The sequence below is a fragment of the Macaca mulatta genome, chromosome 2, assembly GCF_049350105.2.
Source record: "Macaca mulatta isolate MMU2019108-1 chromosome 2, T2T-MMU8v2.0, whole genome shotgun sequence".
Classification (NCBI taxonomy): domain Eukaryota; kingdom Metazoa; phylum Chordata; class Mammalia; order Primates; family Cercopithecidae; genus Macaca; species Macaca mulatta.
Window position 1 is genome coordinate 15,134,766 of NC_133407.1, and position 19,736 is coordinate 15,154,501.

Genomic DNA, 19,736 nt, shown 5'->3' on the forward strand with positions numbered 1-19,736 from the left:
TAATTTTGTATTTTTAGTAGAGACGGGGTTTCACCATGTTGGTCAGCTGGTCTCGAACTCCTGACCTTGTGATCCGCCTGCCTCGGCCTCCCAAAGTGCTGGGATTACAGTCGTGAGCCACCGCGCCCAGCCCAACAAAGGCTTTCTTATAAGGGCTCCGATCACCAGACTATGTGGAATCTCCATCCCAGACCCAACTCAAGTTGAATCTTCCAGGGCAGAGTCTAAGCAAGAACATTTTGAAGAAGTCTATAAGGTGCCACTATTGTGCCAGATCAGTTTGTGTAACTATTGCATAACAGAGAAAATGGGTGTTGATTTATTTTGAGATGGAGTCTCACTCTGTGGTCCAGGCTGGAGTGCAGTAGTGCAATCTGGGCTCACTGCCTCAGCCTCCCGAGTAGCTGGGATTACAGGCGCCCACCACCACACCCAGCTAATTTTTGTATTTTTAGTAGAAACGGGGTTTCACCATTTTGACCAGACTGGTCTTGAACTCCTGACCTCAAGCGATCCGCCCACCTTGGCTTCTCAAAGTGTTGGGATTACAGGCATGAGCCACCACACACCTGGCCCCGGCCTGATTCTTGATGTTTTCCTTTGTTGCTTAGAAATGTCAGGTGTGACCGACTCCCCTGCCCCACACCTACCCGCATCCGCTTGATGCCTGCACGGGTAACCTGCTGGCAATCGTACAGCTCAAGGCGCTCCAGGCCTCGGCAGTTCTCTAGGTGTTCCAGGGCCACATCAGTGATGAGGAGGCAGTTGTCCAACTCCAGTACCCGCAGCCTCTCATGGCCACAGGTGCTGTTGCTCAGGTGCAGGATCCCATCATCTGTGATGAGTTCACAGTGGGACAGGCTCTGGAACAGGGAGACATTAGTAAATGTTTGCAGGACCCTTATTCCAAGGCTCAAGTCCTAAAAAAAAGCTGGAAGCTAGCCTTTTTGCCCTTCTGCAATGGAATGACACAGCAAGAATGCCCTCAGCAGATGCCAGCCCCAGGACTTCCCAGCCTTCAGAACTATGAGAAGTTTCTGTTCATTACAAATTATCCAGTCTGTGGTAGCAGCACAAAACAGACTGAGACATTTAATCAGGCAGTGAGGACCAAACACAAAGCCTTGGGGCCCTTTGGTTATGGGTTTGCTACACTGGGAGTGGCTTCTCTCCTAATTGTGTAATGATGGAAATAAAATTTTCAGGGGAAATTCCAGAGTTTACCCCCTTGACAGCAGTTTTATTGGCCAGTTCTCCATTTGAGGGGATGCAAGTGAAATCAATGCATCTAATGTCATTTAGAAAACTGCATAAATAAGGCCGGGCGCGGTGGCTCAAGCCTGTAATCCCAGCACTTTGGGAGGCCGAGGCGGGCGGATCACAAGGTCAGGAGATCGAGACCACAGTGAAACCCCGTCTCTACTAAAAATACAAAAAATTAGCCGGGCGCGGTGGCGGGCGCCTGTAGTCCCAGCTACTCAGGAGGCTGAGGCAGGAGAATGGCGGGAACCCGGGAGGCGGAGCTTGCAGTGAGCCGAGATCGCGCCACTGCACTCCAGCCTGGGCAACAGCGTGAGACTCCGTCTCAAAAAAAAAAAAAAAAAAAAAAAAAAGAAAACTGCATAAATAGCTGTGACCCAGAGATGTACTGAACATCTTTGAAGGTTATAATCAAATAGACCTTGAACGGTGTGATCTGACATTACTGACTTCTCTTGGGTAAACAGTAACGGTTGCAGAAGATAAATTCAGATGAATATTACATAGCCAAATGACAGTTGTGTAATTCTCTTAAGTTCTCCATATCAAAAACAGTTTTAGACCTGACAGTTTCTCCCAATGCATATCAAATGTAAGATTCACCCCACCATAAAAACTGGAGAGGCAAAAGTACTGCATCAATGTCCCATTTGTTCATTCAAATATATGAGCTCCAACTCTGTCCCAGCCCCCACGGGTGCAATGATGAGTAAAAATACACTTTTCTGCACTGGCGGAGCCCAGACTGGAGAGTCTAGAAAATCAAATAATGCTAATCTTTTAAACTGAAGCTGAGATGCTTCGACAGCATATGATAGCAGGATTTGTCCTGGGGAAGAGACCACTGAGTTGCTATTTGAAGGACTAGGAGCTAATCCTAGGAAAGAGAGCAAAGAGTTTGTTGTGTGCAAAGCCCAGGGGTAGCAGGAGAATGGCAAGTACTGTTTAGGAAGAAGGTCAACATATAATAGGTGGGAAACAAGAGGATGCATGTAGATGCAGATGAATTGGGGAGGTAAGAGCCAGATCACAGAGTTGTGTAGATTATGTAAAGAAATTTGATTCCAAAGTCAGTGGGAGGAGTTGTAAGGACAATGTGATGTTACAATTGTTTTTCAAAAAAGATGGAAAATAAGTGTTGGTGAGGATGTGGAGCAACTGGAAGTCTCATATGCTGCAGGGGTTATTTCGATGTTTCTGACTGAAATGCATACATGTGTTAACCAAAAAACATAGGAATGCTGGCTGTAATAGCCCCAAACTAGAAGCAGTACTCAAATATTCACAACTAGAGAAAGGATAAATAAATCACAGTGTCCCCATTCTATAAAGCTGTGAGAATGAACAATATACAAACTACATGTAACAATATGGATAAGGAAACCAGATGAGTATACATGATGGTTCCATTCATATCATTTAAATAAAATACAAAAAGAGGCAAAACTGATATATGCTATTTGGAAGTCACGACTTTTGGGGGATCAGTGATTGAAAGGGAGCAGAAAGGGCCTTTCTGGGGTCATGATAATGTTGACCTTTGATTGGGGTGTATTCAGTTTATGGAAATGCATTGATCTGTACACCAATGATAAATGTACTTTTCTGCATGTATATTTTACTTCAGTAAAGTTAAAATTGAAAAAACAAACCACTCTGCCAAATTTTTTAGTGCGGAAGTGGATACAGTTTAGGGCAAGTGAATGGCTACTGCAGTCTATGAAGCAAGGAAATGTCTGAGAGTTTGGACTTGAGTCCTGGCAGGGGAGACCTAAGTAGATGGGTGTAAGGTATTCCTGCAGAATAAAAAATCTAAGACATAGCAGTAGTACTGGTTGTAACAGCCCCAAACTAGAAACTACCACTAGAAACTAGAACTACTGGCTATGTAACTGAGCAGCAGAGTACAACCTCGAGGGAAGAGAAGCTAAAGAAGAGGAATTCTGTTGGATCTTGATACTTGAAAAGTTCTTCTCTGAGCTTGATCTTAACAATATGGAATATATTTCCTTTCTCATGAATCGAATCACTCTACATGGTTTACATCAAATAGTATTTATGTAATCAATGCTGTTCATTGGTGTTTAGCTTTTAGAATTGACTTATGAGTAAAGCCAGAAAACTGGTTCTTTAGGAGGCTGTTTAAAATTGGTAAATCAAAAAATAGAATTTTGATTACTTACAATAAAATGGAATCAAAAAAGTATCTCTCTGTGTATGTATTTATTTCATTTTATTTTAAATTTTTATTTATTTATTTTTGAGGTAGAGTTTCCCTCTTGTTGCCCAGGCTGGAGTGCAATGGCACAGTTTCAGCTCAATGCAACCTCCACCTCTCAGGTTCAAGCGATTCTCCTGCCTCAGCCTCCCGAGTAGCTGGGATTATAGGCATGTGCCACCACGCCCAGCTAATTTTGTATTTTTAGTAGAGGCGGGGTTTCCCCATGTTGGTCAGGTTGGTCTCAAACTCCCGACCTCAGGTGATCCGCCCGCGTTGGCCTCCCAGTGTTGAGATTACCGGCGTGAGCCACCACGCGTGGCCAATTTCATTTTATTTACATATAGATTCACACATATATATGTGTATATTTACAAACACAGATTGGAGAAAGATGATGGAGGTGGTGTATGAATGCTAATTTCTCCATTGTTTTAATATAGGGAAATTCAGAAATCAAGAAGTTAGCAGTAATATGAGACTGAGGAGATACTGTTATATTAATTGAAAAACTTAGGTACTGGCATATTCAAGTATTCATAGAAATTTTTAAAACCTGATTGAAGGAAAATCAGAGGGTGCTTGGCCTTTTCCAAGTTAACAGGAAAATCTGCTGCCAACAGGGTTCGCATAGCAGTGGGGCCTTCTATATTAACACTAACAACATAGTCAATAGTCAGAGCTGTCTGGTTCGGGCCAATTCTGCAGAGTAGGTGTCATTATTCCCTTTTTACAGATGACGGCATTGTGGCTCAAAGAAGTTGAGACTTGCCAATTATACCCAGCTCAGGCTGGCCTCAAAGCCTTTTCTCCTGCCATGCACTGTCACTCACCCCCGGCAGGAGTGGTGCATTCTGGAAGTGAGCAGCTTGTATCACATTCCTGACTCAGAGGCGGTTAGGGTGGTGGGGCAGAAGATGCAGAATGGGAGGTGGAACTGCTTTTAATTGCCACCAGCAGGTGTCTTCTGCTCCCATGGGTGTGGTGTGGATGTGTGTGCGTGAAAGACAGGGAGGAGAGGGACAGAGAAAGACAATCACTTTTCATTGCACAAAGAATTTCTCGAGAAGGACAGAAATGGGCCATAGTGGTTATCCCTGTGTAGGGAACATGGCAACTGGGGATTTTCCTCCTATTCCTGGTACTTTTTCTTTTTTGACGGAGTTTCACTCTTGTTGCCCAGGCTGGAGTGCAATGGCGTGAATCCACCGCAACCTCCCGCTCCCAGGTTCAAGCGATTCTCTCAGCCTCCTGAGTAGCTGGAATTATAGGCGTGCACCACCACGCCCGGCTAATTTTTTGTGTTTTTCGTAGAGACAGGGTTTCTCCATGTTGGTTAGGCTGGTCTCGAACTCCTGACTTCAGGCAATCCGCCCGCCTCAGCCTCCCACAGTGCTGGGGATTACAGGTGTAAGCCACCGCGCCCGGCCTCCTGGTACTTTTTAAAGTAACTTTTACTTTTGAATTTTTTTTTTCTTTTTTTGAGACAGAGTCTCACTCTGTCGCCAGGCTGGAGTGCAGTGGTGTGATCTTGGCTCACTGCCACCTCTGCCAGGTTCAAGCGATTCCCCTGTCTCAGCCTGCCGAGTAGCTGGGACTACAGGCGTGCGCCACCACACCCAGCTAATTTTGGTATTTTTAGTAGAGACGGGGTTTCACCATTTTGGCCAGGATAGTCTCAATCTCCCAACCTTGTGATCTGCCCGCCTAAGCCTCCCAAAGTGCTGGGATTACAGGTGTGAGCCACCGTGCCCGGCCCTCTTTTGAATTTTGTCAGTTTTTTTTTCTGCATTAGTTGATGTGATCATGTAATTTTTCTTCTTTAGTTAACATGGTTGATTACATCAGTCAGTTTTCAAATATTAAACTGCACTTGTGTCTCCGGAGTAAATCCTGCTTGGCCATGGTATTATAATTATTTCTATATATTGCTACATTCTATTTGCTAACATTTTGTTACAGATACTTGCTTCTATATTTATGAGGAACATCAGTCTGTAGTTTTTTTGGTACAATTTTTGTTTGGTTTTGATAACAGGGTATTACTGGCCTTGTTTGTTTTTTTTTTTTTTTTTTTTTTTGAGACGGAGTCTCGCTCTGTCACCCAGGCTGGAGTGCAGTGGCACGATCTCGGCTCACTGCAAGCTCCGCCTCCTGGGTTCCCGCCATTCTCCTGCCTCAGCCTCCTGAGTAGCTGGGACTACAGGCGCCCGCCACTGCGCCCGGCTAATTTTTTGTATTTTTAGTAGAGACGGGGTTTCACCGTGGTCTCGATCTCCTGACCTTGTGATCCGCCCGCCTCGGCCTCCCAAAGTGCTGGGATTACAGGAGCGAGCCACCACGCCCGGCCTACTGGCCTTGTTAAAAAAAAAAAAAAGTTTTGGGAGGCCGAGGCAGATGGATCACTTGAGGTCAGGAGTTCGAGACCAGCCAGGCCAACATGGTGAAACCCTGTCTCTTCTAAAAATACAAAAATTTGCTGGGCGTGGTGGTGCACACCAGTAATCCCAGCTACTCGGGAGGATGAGGCAGGAAAATAGCTTGAACCCAGGAGGCAGAGGTTGCAGTGAGCCGAGATTGTGCCACTGCAGTCCAGCCTGGGCGACAGAGCAAGCTCTGTCTCAAAATAAAGAGTTGTAAAATGTTTTACTGTCTATTTCCTAAAAGAGAGTGTATAAAATTGATGTTAATTCAGGTCAGACACAGTGGCTCACACCTGTAATCCCAGCACTTTGGGAGGTCGAGGCAGGCAGATGACCTGAGGTCAGGAGTTTGAGACCAGCCTGGCCAACATGGTGAAACCCCGTCTCTACTAAAAATACAAAAATTAGCCAGGCGTGGTCGCACATGTCTGTAATCCCAGCTATGCACAAGGTTGAGGAGAACCACTTGAATCTGGGAGGCAGAGGTTGCAGTGAGCTGAGATTGTACCATTGCATTCCACCCTGGGCAATAGAGTGAGACCCTGTTTCAAAAAAAAAAAAGATGTTCATTCCTTAAATGTTTGGTAGAGTTCCCCAACAAAACCATCTGGATCTGGACATTTCTTTTTTGGGAATCCTGAAACTGCAAATTCAATGAAAACAGTAATCAAATATTTAGATACCTTGCCTCCCAAGTTAGCCCAATTAATAGATCTTTGAAATCGAGAGATGATACCTTACAGAACGAGAACCCAAACAGCTTCCTGCTGTGGTGGGAGGGCTCTTTCATCTTTAAGAGGTGAATAATGTCAGAAAAACTCAGACTCACCAGGGCTTGCAGTTTAGGACAGTGAATGGAGAGCTGGATGAGTGTGCTGTCGGTTATCTGGAGAGAAACACGCTGTGTCAGTGTGGCTTCTACACCAGAACTTAATACCTAATCCTGGCTTCTCCTGAACATGAGAATCAAAAGGTGTAAAAGAGAATTAAAAACTCATCTCAAACACTCTGGGGCTGGGAGCTCCTCTCTTCACCAGCACTCTAAAATCTGCCCACTTCTAGAGATGCATAACTGTTTTCTGGTCTCTCCTCTGGTGCCCCAAGGAGACCTGGGGCAAGAGACAAAGTGGAGTGGGCAAGGAGGGTTCCCAGGATTCTCCTCTTTGGAGTCATCCCATCACTGGACATGCAAGCTTATTTTACAGAGCTATCCTGAACTTCTCTTCTGTAGTTCTGTCTGATGACTGAGAATGGCCAAAAGTTCACACATCCACTGCCATGGCCTTCACAGGTTTCCAAGCCCTGCCACTGAGGTTGATCAAGGAGGGTCAGGATGACAGCCAGTCAGTGTCTCTGGCTGTGCCGCACTGGCCAGCAGTGACTGAGGGGCAGGCTGCCCTGCAGGGCTGTCAGGAGTCCACTCACCAGGATGCATTCTTCAAGATCCATCTTCTCCAATTCGTGGCAATTCTGGAAGAGTCCACAAGATACACCCTACATGTGAGTCAGTGGTGAGGGCAACAATGGTGGCTTGCCCCACCCCTCTGAGTATTGGCCCAGTGTCCTTGTTCTCTTCTATTAAGAAGCATGCCCTGTTCCTAAAGCTACCCAGTAAACCAGCACTTCTGAGCAGCTTCCTTTTGAGTTACATGCGGTGCTTCGGAACTGGGAACAGGGCTGCCTCTGGCTGCGTTTCCTTCTCTCAACTTGGAAAGAGAGTTGTCCAAAACCTTCCCAGTGGCTCGCAGACATCAGCAGGTAAATTTTAGCCCTAGCCTAGGCTCCGGGAGGGCATGGGGATGGGGCACAAAGCCACACTGTGGCAGTTGGGTGGAGGTAGCAGAGTGTATCAGCAGCCCCAGGAGGACATGGGTTCCTGACAGCAGGTCCAGAGGGGCCCCCAGTGGTGTTTGCAGGGCAAAGGGCAGAGTACAGCCCAGTTACGGGGAGCTGCTGAGAGGCCAAGTTGGGGTCCACATGAGGAATGGAGCCGACTGCCAGGAGGAGGCTGGCCCCGCTTGAGCACACGTGAGGCCCAGACCCTTTACAGAACCCTCTACAGGACTTCCCTAGATGTCTGGCTAACCGGAGAAACTGCAGTGCACACCCCAAGGGCTCTGCTCTGCTCTGCTCTGCTCTGCTCTGCTCTGCTCTGCTCCGCTCCGCTCTGCTCTGCTCTGCTCTGCGCCTGTCTTTGCCGAAGACAGTCTTCTGCACACCCGAAACTACTCCAAGTCACTTTGAATTCGGGAGGTGAATTAGAGTTTGGTTGTATTCTTTAAATCTATGCCTTACCCGAGCTAAAAGTGTAAAACCTGCGTCCGTCAAATGGGAGCATCGGGCAGCCTCCAAAATTCTGAGGAGAAAGTATACAGGGGAGAAAACGGTACCAACTAGTTAACAGTGGAAGCACAGAATGTATGATGCATACTTGAGTTTTTGCTGCTCTTTGACATGCTTTTCCTTCTGTTAACAGCCCTGAGGGAGTGTGACCTGCCCAAAGCCCCAAAGTTCCATCCCAAATTTGGAAAGTAAGAATCTTCCTGCTATAGCAGCATGTTGTTTTCAAATAGTATTCTAATATTTGTTTTTTGGGTTTTTTTGTTTGTTTTTTGCAAACGGAGTCTCACACTGTCACCCAGGCTGGAGTGCAGTGGCAGGATCTTGGCTCACTGCAGCCTCCGCCTCCCAGGTTCAAACGATTCTCCCGTCTCAGTCTCCCCAAGTAGCTGGGACCACAGGTGCCTGCCACCATGCCCAGCTAATTTTTGTATTTTTAGTAGAAACAGGATTTCATCATGTTGGCCAGGCTGGTCTCAAACTCCTGACCTCAGGTGATCCACCCTCCTTGGCCTCCCGAAGTGCTGGGATTACAGGCATGAGCCACCATGCCCAGCCTTGTTCACTTTTTAAACACATTTAAAATGAACTTTTCTCAATGAAATCATCTTGATATTTACTGCATTTATAGAAATTCCCGGGTACCCTAAAGGAAATTTAAAAAATTTGTAGACAATGAAAAATAAGTTAATTCTCAGTTACCCAGGCTTAATAGGGATGGGTGCATGAATAACATTCTAAGTTAAACACTCTCTTACAGCAACAATTTTGACCTCCTTTCTGACCAGTTTTGATCACCCAAATTCCTTCTAAGCAGAAATATCTAAATGATATAGTACCTTCTCTACAACAGTAAGAAAAATTGGTAAAAGCAGAAATATACGATTCTTAAAAGATACAGAACTGGTGTGAGCGTGGGAATGGATCAGTTTCATTGGGAAGTAGAGATTTTTAAAAAGTATCTTTTTTTCTGCCTCCTGGGTAGAGTTTAAAGGTTGCTGGTTCTGAAGTCAGTTTCTATTGTTACTATTGTTAAAATTTTAATATTCATAGCTGGTAATGATAATCTATTACCTTGAAGATCAGAATACAAATTATTGGGTTTTTTTTTTTTTTTTTTTTTTTTTTTTTTTTTTTCCTGAGATGGGATCTCACTCTGTCGCCCAGGCTAGAGTGCAGTGGCACAATCTTGGCTCACTGCAATCTCCGCCTCCCGGGTTCAAGTGATTCTCCTGCCTCAGCATTCCGAGTAGCTGGGACTACAGGCGCCTGCCACCACACCCGGCTAATTTTTGTATTTTTAGTAGAGACAAGGTGTCACCATGCTGGCCGGGCTGGTTTCGACCTCCCAACCTCAGGTGACCCACCCGCCTCAGCATCCCAAAGTGTTGGGATTAAAGGCGTGAGCCACCGTGCCTGGCCTAAATCATTATGTGTTAAAAACAAAACCTTCTTCCTACTGGGGAAGAAGCTAAGTGATTGTGATGTTCCCCTCATTCTTCTGTTTGGCGGCAGGTCTGGAGGACGTGAGGCTACCACTGCTCACTATGTGCTCACTCAGATGCTTAAAGCAATAACAGGATGAGGTAAATTAGGTGGAAAACTGTGACATTCATTGAGAAATTAAAGTTTGGATTCACTGGTGGTAGACATTTTATACTCTCCCAGTACATCCTTCAATGAACTGGATTTATACATTGTCCCACCCCAATTTACCCAACAAAAGCCAACAACAACATAACTACTGCCTCCACCACCCCTACCTGGCAAGCCTGTCCTCTCCTGCAGGAAGCCCTCTTGGTTAACTCAGCCAAACTCTGAGCTGCAAAGCAAAAAGTGCGGTGTACTCACTGCAGTCGTGGACAGTTCAAACCCAGCGCTGTGAGAGAGGCATCTGTGAGGTTGCTGCAACCCGAAAGGCAGAGAGCCTGCAGCCGGTGACAGCCCCTGCATATCTGCACCACACCCTCATCAGTAATGCGCTGAGGAAAAGCAGCACAGAAAGAAAAGTCAGAGGACACCAGCAATGCCGAAACGGGAGCAGCAGAAAAATATCTGCTGTTGTTCAATGAGTTTTGGTTGCTGATTACTAGCATTTTATCCAAATAACTCCAACAAAATAAGAAGTACAGGGTAGACATGTACTTGTGTTATCTCTGCATAGCTTTAAAATATTCCAGCAATTTAGATAAGACACATGCATCCAGGAAAAAATAAAATTTTTAAATAATACAAATGGAAAATAAAAGTTTAAAATTCCATTTCTCCCTCACTAGAGTCATCAAAATACAGATTTTTTTCATAAAATTCATAAACTCATAATTTAAAAATCTGATTAAATAAAGAACTTTTGAGGCTTCCCGAGTTTAAATGACATTAATGTTTGATTGGATTTCTGCAGATTAATGCCTTAGATATTTACAATATACACATGTATATTTATATTTCATCAAATGTTTTAGACAACAGGAAAATTAAATACATCACAAAATTATTGATACATATCTTAAATTCTATGAATTTGGCCATGAAGATTCAAAATAATATGTTCACTTGAACAGACTACTTGATACAGAAATAAACACACACATCTGTATACTTCAAGCCATCAGCCAGTGCTGTCCTATACATAAGTCAAGGTCCTATTTTTGAATAGTCCTGGCCCATAAGGTCAACATTTGTCCAGCAGATAGTTTCTGGTTTTTTCCCCACCACCAGGGACTCTAAAGATTTATAATATATTCATTTAAAGCTGAATGCAAGGGCTTTCCCTTACCTTTCTCAAAACCTACGTTCCCCTTGAAAAACCTGGCAGGATGTAGCAAAGCATCCTCTTCAATTATCAACGTTTACAATGGCAGTGGGGAAGGACCAATAGTTTTCCACAGGCTAATGTCCGGATGAAAATGCCACCTTGCTCTTGCCTATGCGTTTTATTCTTTAAAGCATTTTTGCATGTGTTATTTCGTATTATCCACTGAAACAACGTGAGAGGAGTCATCATCCTCAATTTATAAGTTAAAAAAAAAAAAGACACTTCATGTCTTATAACTATTTAGTGACCAATTCACGGCATTCCTCAATAGTGTCCCTAATACTCTATTCAACAAAATCAAGACCTGGTCTATATTATTTTTAGGGGCGATGTCGGTGGCTTTGTACTGCGTATGATTCCTTTTTGTTGTTGTTCTTCCATCTTGTGACAAATTGGTAGGTTCTATAAGGACACAGGATGAAAATCAGGGTGTGGCAACATAGCCCATCTCAGCTGCCCGGGGGGGCAGATTGCTTTGGGAGACAACATAGAGCCAACGGTGTTCAGGAAAGGCGTGCTACTTACTGAACAGGACTGCAAGTTGAGGCTCACAAGCTCATGGCAGTAATTCTGAATGTGTTTCAGAGCTTCATCTTCTAACTGAGTGGACAGAGAAAACAAAATTTGACAGCTGGAATCCAGGTGAGGGAACAGTGGGACACCAAGAAAAATGCAAAAGCAGCTCCCTGGATGATGTGCCCACACCTGACACATAACACAAACAGCTGTATCAACCCTCTGGTACCTGTGTGCAGCCCCTCAGGAGCAGGGCTTTCAGGCCTCGACAACCTCGCACCAGTGCCTCGATGCCATCCTTCGTGATCTGATCACACCAAGAGAGGTTCAGGTACTCCAGGTTTCGGCAGCCCTCACTGAGAGAACAAGAAACAAAAACTATGTGCAGTCTCTCCTGTAGAGAGTTAACGACCAACTCTGAGTTTAGTACATCACCAGATAAATAACTCTGAGTTTAATAACTCTGAGTTTCATCACCAGAAATTCAGAAGCGGAGACCCATGCCTGGGACCTCTTGGAGACACCTATTTCTTGCTGGATCCAATGTGACCATTAGGAAGGCTTCCAGAATGTTCATAGTTTTGGGTATTCTCTTGACACAAACAATGGGCACTCTTACCTGATCCCCTTCAAGGAGCTGTTTGTAACAGACACACAGGAGGTCAGATCCAGATGTTTCAGCTTGGAACAGAATCTGCTAAGGCTATAACACGTGCTGAAAAAGAGCAGATGCACTAAAGATATTTTCAACCATGTTTCTTTCCCTTCTCTCTCCCTGTGGCTATTTGGTCACCAATTAATCTTCATTATTTACCTGTCAGTGATTTTTGTGCATCCGTTGAGGTTTAAATGTTCAATGTTTCGGCAGTTCTGTGCAAAGGTCCTAAAATGAGAAAACATTTTAAAGCTCCCTGCAAGTTGCTGGACAGCCACTAGAGGGCATATGAAACCATTCACGCTTAGAACAGTGCTCCCTCAAACTTAATTAAAGCGTGTAAGACTCAGCTAGGGTTCTTGTCACAGTGCAGATTCTGATGACAGATCTAGAATGGAGCTTGACAATCTGCAGTTTAAAGAAACTCCCAGGTGATGCCAGTGCTGCTAGTCTAGGGACCACATTTTGAGAAGCAGAGTCCTAGACTACCTATCAATCAGTTCTCCTTTACACACAGCTTGGTGAGTCATCACCAAATCATGAGAATAGAGGCCTAGCTCCCTGCTCCCTCCGCTCTACAAAAAAATCAATTTGAAGCAAGGGGGCAAATCTTCTTGTACTGTGCCATGCTGTCACTTGCTTACCCTAGAGCCTTTCCAGAGAAACCATTTCTGGCGATTGATAGAAGACAGCAGTTAATCAGTATCAAGACCCACTCATTTTACTGGTGAGGACGTTCAGTCATGAAGAGAAACTTCCTCATTGATCTGTGGGTTGGTAGCAAGGCCAGAAGCAGCAAATTAAAACCCCCTATTCACCACTCACTGCTTAACATATTCAGCAAGGACTAGCTCAGGTCATCTCCATCATTCTGAAATACAGCTTTCAGATGTGCTCCTTCCAACCTGCCCTGGTACAGGTAGGGGGAACCAAGCTGGAGCCTGATGGACTGTCTGAGATGAAGAGATGGGGCTGAAAGTCTAGGAAGACCAAGGCAGCCGGAGTTATCTGGCAAGAGCACTAGAGCAGAGAGAACATCACAAAGAGAACTCCAGAGATCTGTGGAGGGTGCCCCTCAAGAATTAATTACAGGCCAGGCATGGTGGCTCATGCCTGTAATCCCAGCAATTTGGGAGACCAAAGCAGGAGGATCACTTGAGCCCAAGAGTTTGAGACCAGCCTAGGCAACATAGTGAGACTCTATCTCCAAAACAACAACAACAACAAAAAGAACTCAGTCCCACACTGACCAATGTACGCATGTGATGAAACTACCCAAAGCCCAAGGCCAGGGAATAAGAATCAACAAAAAGCATTAAAGGAAACAGTAGCCAGAGCTCACCAAGGGCAAGGAATAGTGCCCATTTCTACCAACCAAGGGTGAAAAATGCCACAATTCTTGGGGCATTGGATAGAGTATTGAGAATAGTCTTCCTTTAGGAGTGGTGCACAATTAGCCCTAAACACTGCTTTGGGCCGGGCACGGTGGCTCAAGCCTGTAATCCCAGCACTTTGGGAGGCCGAGACGGGCGGATCACGAGGTCAGGAGATCGAGACCATCCTGGCTAACACGGTGAAACCCCGTCTCTACTAAAAATACAAAAAAAAAAATAAGCCGGGCGAGGTGGCGGGCGCCTGTAGTCCCAGCTGCTCGGGAGGCTGAGGCAGGAGAATGGCCTAAACCCGGGAGGCGGAGCTTGCAGTGAGCGGAGATCTGGCCACTGCACTCCAGCCTGGGCGACAGAGCCAGACTCCGTCTCAAAAAACAAAAAAAAAACAAAAAAAAAAACAAAAAAAAACACTGCTTTGGTACAACCTAACAAATCTTAAAAACAAGACCTAACAGGAACTATTCCCAATTAAGTCAACTGTATCCCAGAACAAAACTCGAGTATCTATAGGAATGCAAAAATATCTGCACCCAACAAAGTAAAATTCACAATGTCTGGCACTGAACAAAAAATTATGTTTTCATAGAAGGAGGAAAATATATCCACAATAAAGAGAAGATGTAATCCACCAAAACCAAAACTCTAAACTGACACAAATAGCAGAAACAACAAAGGCATTAAAAGTTACAATGTTATTGCCTAGAATACATTTCTATGAAGCTAACAATTAAACATTATGTAGACACTTGGAAAAATAAAAGCGATCCAAGATGCAGTCGCTCACACCTGTAATCCCAGCACTTTGGGAAGCCAAGGCAAGCAGATCACTTGAGGTCAGAAGTTCAACATCAGCCTGGCCAACATAGTGAAACTCTGTCTCTATTAAAAAAAAAAAAAAAAATACAAAACGTAGCTGGTGTGGTGGCACATGCCTATAGTTCCAGCTACTTGGGAGGCTGAAGCAGGAGAATCACTTGAACGCGAGAGGTGGAGGTTGCAGTGAGCCATAATCACACCACTGCACTCCAGCTTGGGCCACAGAGTGAGACTCCATCTCAACAACAACAACAACAACAACAACAAAAAAGATATGAAAACCACAATGGCTGATATAAAACTTTATTGGATCTTTATTGGATGAGATTAACAACAGATTAGATATGGCAGAAGAAAAGATTAGTGAACTTGAAGACATAGCAATAGCAACTATCAAAAATGAAACACAGAGCGGAATAAAACAGAAAAAGAACAGAGCATGAATGAACTGTGGGACAACTTCAAGCAACCTAATATACATGTGATTGGAATCACTAAATAAGAGGAGACAGAGGAAGGAGGAAAAAATACTGAAGAAATAATTGCCAAAATTTCCCCAAACTTTATGAAAACAATAAACCTATGGACCCAAGGAACTCAAAGAACTACAAGTGCAAGAAACATGAAGAAAAACACACCAAGGCATATTATAACCAAATTGATCAAAACCAGTGACAGATTAGCCATTCGTGGTGGTGTGTGACTGTGGTCCCAGCCACTTGGGAGGCTGAGGTGGGAGGATCACTTGTGCTCAGGAAGTGGAGGTTACAGTGAGCCAAAGTGGCACCACCGCACTCCATCCTGGGTGACAGAGTGAGATTCCAGAGAGAGAGAGAGAGAGGAACCAGTGATAGAGAAAACCCTAAAAACAGCCAGAAAACAAAGCCATGTTATGTGACAGCAGTTTTATCACTGGTAATGAAAAGGCAAGAAAACAGAGGAGCACCACCCTTAAAATACAAAAAAAATAGTCACTATAGAATTCTATACTCAGCAAATTTTTGCTTTTTTTTTTGAGACGGAGTCTCGCTCTGTTGCCCAGGCTAGAGTACAGTGGTGCAATCTCAGCTCACTGCAAGCTCTGCCTCCCAGGTTCACGCCATTCTCCTGCCTCAGCCTCCCAAGTAGCTGGGACTACAGGTGCCCATCACCAGGCCCAGCTAATTTTTTTTGTATTTTTAGTAGAGACAGGGTTTCACTGTGTTAGCCAGGATGGTCTCAATCTCCTGACCTCATGATCCACCCACCTCAGCCTCCCAAAGTGCCGGGATTACAGGCGTGAGCCACTGCACCCAGCCCAGCAAAAATATTTTTTTTTAAGTGAAGGAAAAAATAGATTTTTTTAGACATAGAAGAGCTGGAAGAATTAATCAGGCTTACAGTAAAAGAAATGTAAAAAAATTTCTTTATGCAGAAAGAAAATGATACCAGTTAAAAATATGTGTCTACAGAAAGGAAAGACTGGATGTAGCAACTACTTGGGTATATACAATTTTTAAATTTAAATCTCTTAAAAATAGGCAGGGCACTGTGGCTCATGCCTGTAAACCCAACACTTTGGGAGGCTGAGGCAGGCAGCTCACTTGAGGCCAGGAGTTTGAGACCAGCCTGGCCAACAGGGCAAAACCTTGTCTCTACTAAAAGTACAAAAATTAGCCAGGCAGAGTGGTACATGCCTGTAGTCTCAGCTACTTGGAAGGCTGAGGCACAAGAATCACTTGAACCTGGGAGGCGGAGGTTACACTGAGCCTAGACCATGACACTGTACTCCAGCCTGGGTGACAGAGTGAGACTGTCTAAAATAATAATAATAATAATAATAATAATAATAACAATAAATCTCTTAAAAATAGTTGACTGTTAAACAAAGGTACTAAATCTATGAAGTGTATATAAGTAGAATTAAAATGTATGACAACAATAGCATAAAGACGAAGTGAGGAGAAATGAAAGTTTTACATAATACAATATGAAGGTAGACTGTACTAAATTAAACATGTAGTCAATAAACTCTAAAGCAATGACTAAACATATGAAGAGTTATAGAAACGAAGCAAAAAAAGAATATAAAATGAAGTCATTAAAAAACACTTAATCTCGGCCAGGCATGGTAGCTCACGCCTGTACAATCCCAGCACTTTGGGAGGCTGAGGCGGGCAGATCATTTGAGGTCAGGAGTTCGAGATCAGCCTGGGCAACATGGTGAAAACCTGTCTCTACTAAAAATACACAATTTATCCAGGCAAGGTGGCCCATGCTTGTAGCCCCAGCTACTTGGGAGGTTGAGGCACGAGAATCGCTTGAATGCAGGAGGCAGAGGCTGCAGTGAGTCGAGATTGTGCCACTGCACTCCAGCCAGGGCAACAGCGCAAGACCCTGTCTCAAAAAAAAAAAAAAAAAAAAAAAATCTAAAAGAAGAAAGAAAGAGGAAAGGGGAAAAAAGAATGTATAGGACAAATAGAAAACAAACAGCAAGAGGGTGGATTTAAACCTAACCATAATCATCATATTAAATGCAAATAGTCTAACCCAAATTAAAAAGCAAAGACTGTCATATTGGATAAAAAGCAACACACAGCTGGGTGTGGTGGCTCACGCCTGTAATCCCAGCACTTTGGGAGGCTGAGGCGGGCAGATCATGAGGTCAGGAGATCGAGACCATCCTGGCTAACATGGTGAAACCCCGTCTCTACTAAAAATATAAAAAATCAGCTGGGCATGATGGCGCGTGCCTGGAGTCCCAGCTACTTGGGAGGCTGAGGCAGGAGAATGGCAGGAACTCAGGAGGCAGAGGTTGCAGTGAGCTGCACTCCACTGCACTCCAGCCTGGGTGACAGAGCAAGACTCCGTCTAAAAAAAAAAAGCTACACCCAACTATAAAAAATCAACTTTAAATATCGATACAAATAGATTAAAGTAAAATGATAGAAAAACAGATATAATGCCAACACTAGTCAAAAGAAAGCTGGAGTGACTATATGAGACAAAGTAGATTTTATAGTAAAGAAAATTATCAGGGATAAAAGAAGGACATATCAATGAAAAAGACATAGCAATTCTAAATGTTTATATACATAATAACAGAGCTTCAAAATACACGAAGCAAGAGCTGACAGGACTGTGAGGAGAAATAGACAAATAAAAAATTATAGGCAGATATTTCAATACTTCTCTCTTATTAGTTGATAAATTACTAGTGGAAAATTAGTAAGAATAGAGAAGATCTGCTCAATACTATCAACCAACCTGTCCTACTGGCATTTATAGCAAACTTCATCTAACAGCAGAATATACATTCTCTTCAAGTGCACATGGGACACTTGCCAGGAGTGGCCATATGATTGGCCACAAAACAAGTCTCAATAAATTTAAAAGGATTCAGGGTATAACTATGTTCTGTGATCACGACTGAATTGAATTAGAAATCAGTAATGTGCTCTTCTGGAAAATGTCCAAATATTTAGAAACTAAATAATATTGTTCTAAACAACCCACGGGTCATGAAAGAAATCAAAAGGGGAATTAGAATGCATTTTGCATGAAGATGAAAACATAGCATATAAGAATTTGTGGCATGAATTTTCCCCAAAATACTGACTTAGTTTATGTCATTATGTCATTAAACTCCCATACTAGAAAAAAAAGTCTCAAATTAATGACTTCAGCTTCCGTCTTAAGAAACTAGAGAAAAAACAAAAACAAAAACAAATGAAGCCCAAAGTAAGCAAAAGGAACGAAATAATAAAGATCAGAGTGGAAATAAATGAAGCAGAAAACAGAAAAACAATGAAAAATGGGTGAAAACAAAAGCTGGTTCTTTGAGAATATCAATAAAATTGATAGACCTCTTAATAGACTGACAAGGACCAAAAAAAAAAAAAAAAAAGACAATTACCAATTTCAGAAACGAGAGAGGGTATATCACTGCAGATTTTACAGATATTAAAGTAAGAGGATATAAACAATGTTAATAAGTCCAAGAACTTAGGTGAAATGGACAAATTCTTTGAAAGACACAGACTACCACAACTCATTTATGAAGAAATAATCTGAAGAATTCTATACATATTAAAGAAATTGAGGCTAGGTGAGGTGGCTCACGCCTGTAATCACAACACTTTAGGAGGCCGAGGCAGGCAGATCACCTGAGGTCAGGAGTTCAAGACCATGGTGAAACCCCTGTCTCTACTAAAAATATAAAAATTAGCCAGGCATAGTGGTGGGTGCCTGTAATCCCAGCTACTTGGGAGGCTGAGGCAGGAGAATTCCTTGAGTTTGCAGTGAGCCAAGACTGTGCCACTGCACTCCAGCCTGGGCAACAAGAGTGAAACTCCATCTAAAAAAAAAAAAAAGAAATCAAATTTGTGATTAAAAACGTTCCCCCCAAAAAACATGCAGAGCAGATGGCCTCAATAGTGAATTCTACAAAACATTTTTTAAAAATATAAATTGTACATAAACACTCCCAGAATTTTTAAAAATTGTTTTTATTTTTATTTATTTACTTTTGAGACCAAGTCTCGTTCTGTCGCCTAGGCTGGAGTGCTGTGGTACGATCTTGGCTCACTGCAAGTGCCACCTCCCGGGTTCACGCCATTCTTCTGCCTCAGCCTCCCAAGTAGTTGGGACTACAGGTGCCTGCCACCACGCCAAGCTAATTTTTTGTATTTTTAGTAGAGATGGGGTTTCACCATGTTAGCCAGGATGGTCTTGATCTCCTGACCTCGTGATCCGCCTGTTCAGCCTCCCAAAGTGCTGAGATTACAGGCGTGAGACACCACGCCTGGCCAAATTGTTTTTATTTTTTAGAGATAGGGTCTCACTCTGTCACCCAGCTTGGAGTATGGTCGTGTGATCATAGCTCACTGCAGCCTTGAACTTCTGGGCTCAAGCGATCTTCCCACTTTAGCCTCCCAAATAGCTAGAACTACAGGTATGCACCACCACACTCAGCTACTTAATTTTTTTTAAGAGATGGGGCCTTGCTGTGTTGCCAGGCTGGTCTCAAAATCCTGGGCTCAAGTGATTCTCCCACCTTGGCCTCCCAAAGCACTGGGATTATAGATGTCAGCCACTGAACACATCCCCAGAAATGTGAATAGGAGGAAATACTTCCCAATTCACTACATGAAGCCAGTATTACCTTGATACCTAAACCAGACAAAAGCATTATAAGAAAATAAAATCATAAGGCAATATTCCTCATGAGCCCAAATGCAAAATTTTTTAACAAAATTGTAGCAAATAGGATCCAATAATATATAAAATAAATAATACATGGCAATTCAAGTGGGCTTTATCT

General features: G+C 43.4%; 1 protein-coding gene across 4 annotated transcripts in view; it reads right to left on the minus strand.

The window, feature by feature from the left end:
• Positions 1–19,736, minus strand: part of FBXL2 (F-box and leucine rich repeat protein 2) — a 127,273-nt gene that overhangs the window by 18,409 nt on the left and 89,128 nt on the right. For 2 of the 4 annotated variants that reach the window (XR_001443282.3, XM_015132380.3), the window contains exons 6-14: positions 12,387–12,455; positions 12,192–12,287; positions 11,802–11,928; positions 11,582–11,656; positions 10,093–10,223; positions 8,197–8,257; positions 7,327–7,371; positions 6,731–6,787; positions 651–863 (exon numbers count right to left, since the gene is read on the minus strand). Coding sequence is in view for 3 of the 4 variants with exons in the window: in XM_015132380.3 (XP_014987866.1) it covers positions 651–863; positions 6,731–6,787; positions 7,327–7,371; positions 8,197–8,257; positions 10,093–10,223; positions 11,582–11,656; positions 11,802–11,928; positions 12,192–12,287; positions 12,387–12,455 (874 nt within the window). In the remaining variant the exon portion in view is untranslated. Of the gene's footprint in view, positions 1–650; positions 864–6,730; positions 6,788–7,326; positions 7,372–8,196; positions 8,258–10,092; positions 10,224–11,581; positions 11,657–11,801; positions 11,929–12,191; positions 12,307–12,386; positions 12,456–12,871; positions 12,990–19,736 lie in introns of those variants that run through there. The other 2 variants (XM_077991345.1, XM_077991344.1) reach the window with 2 other exon arrangements.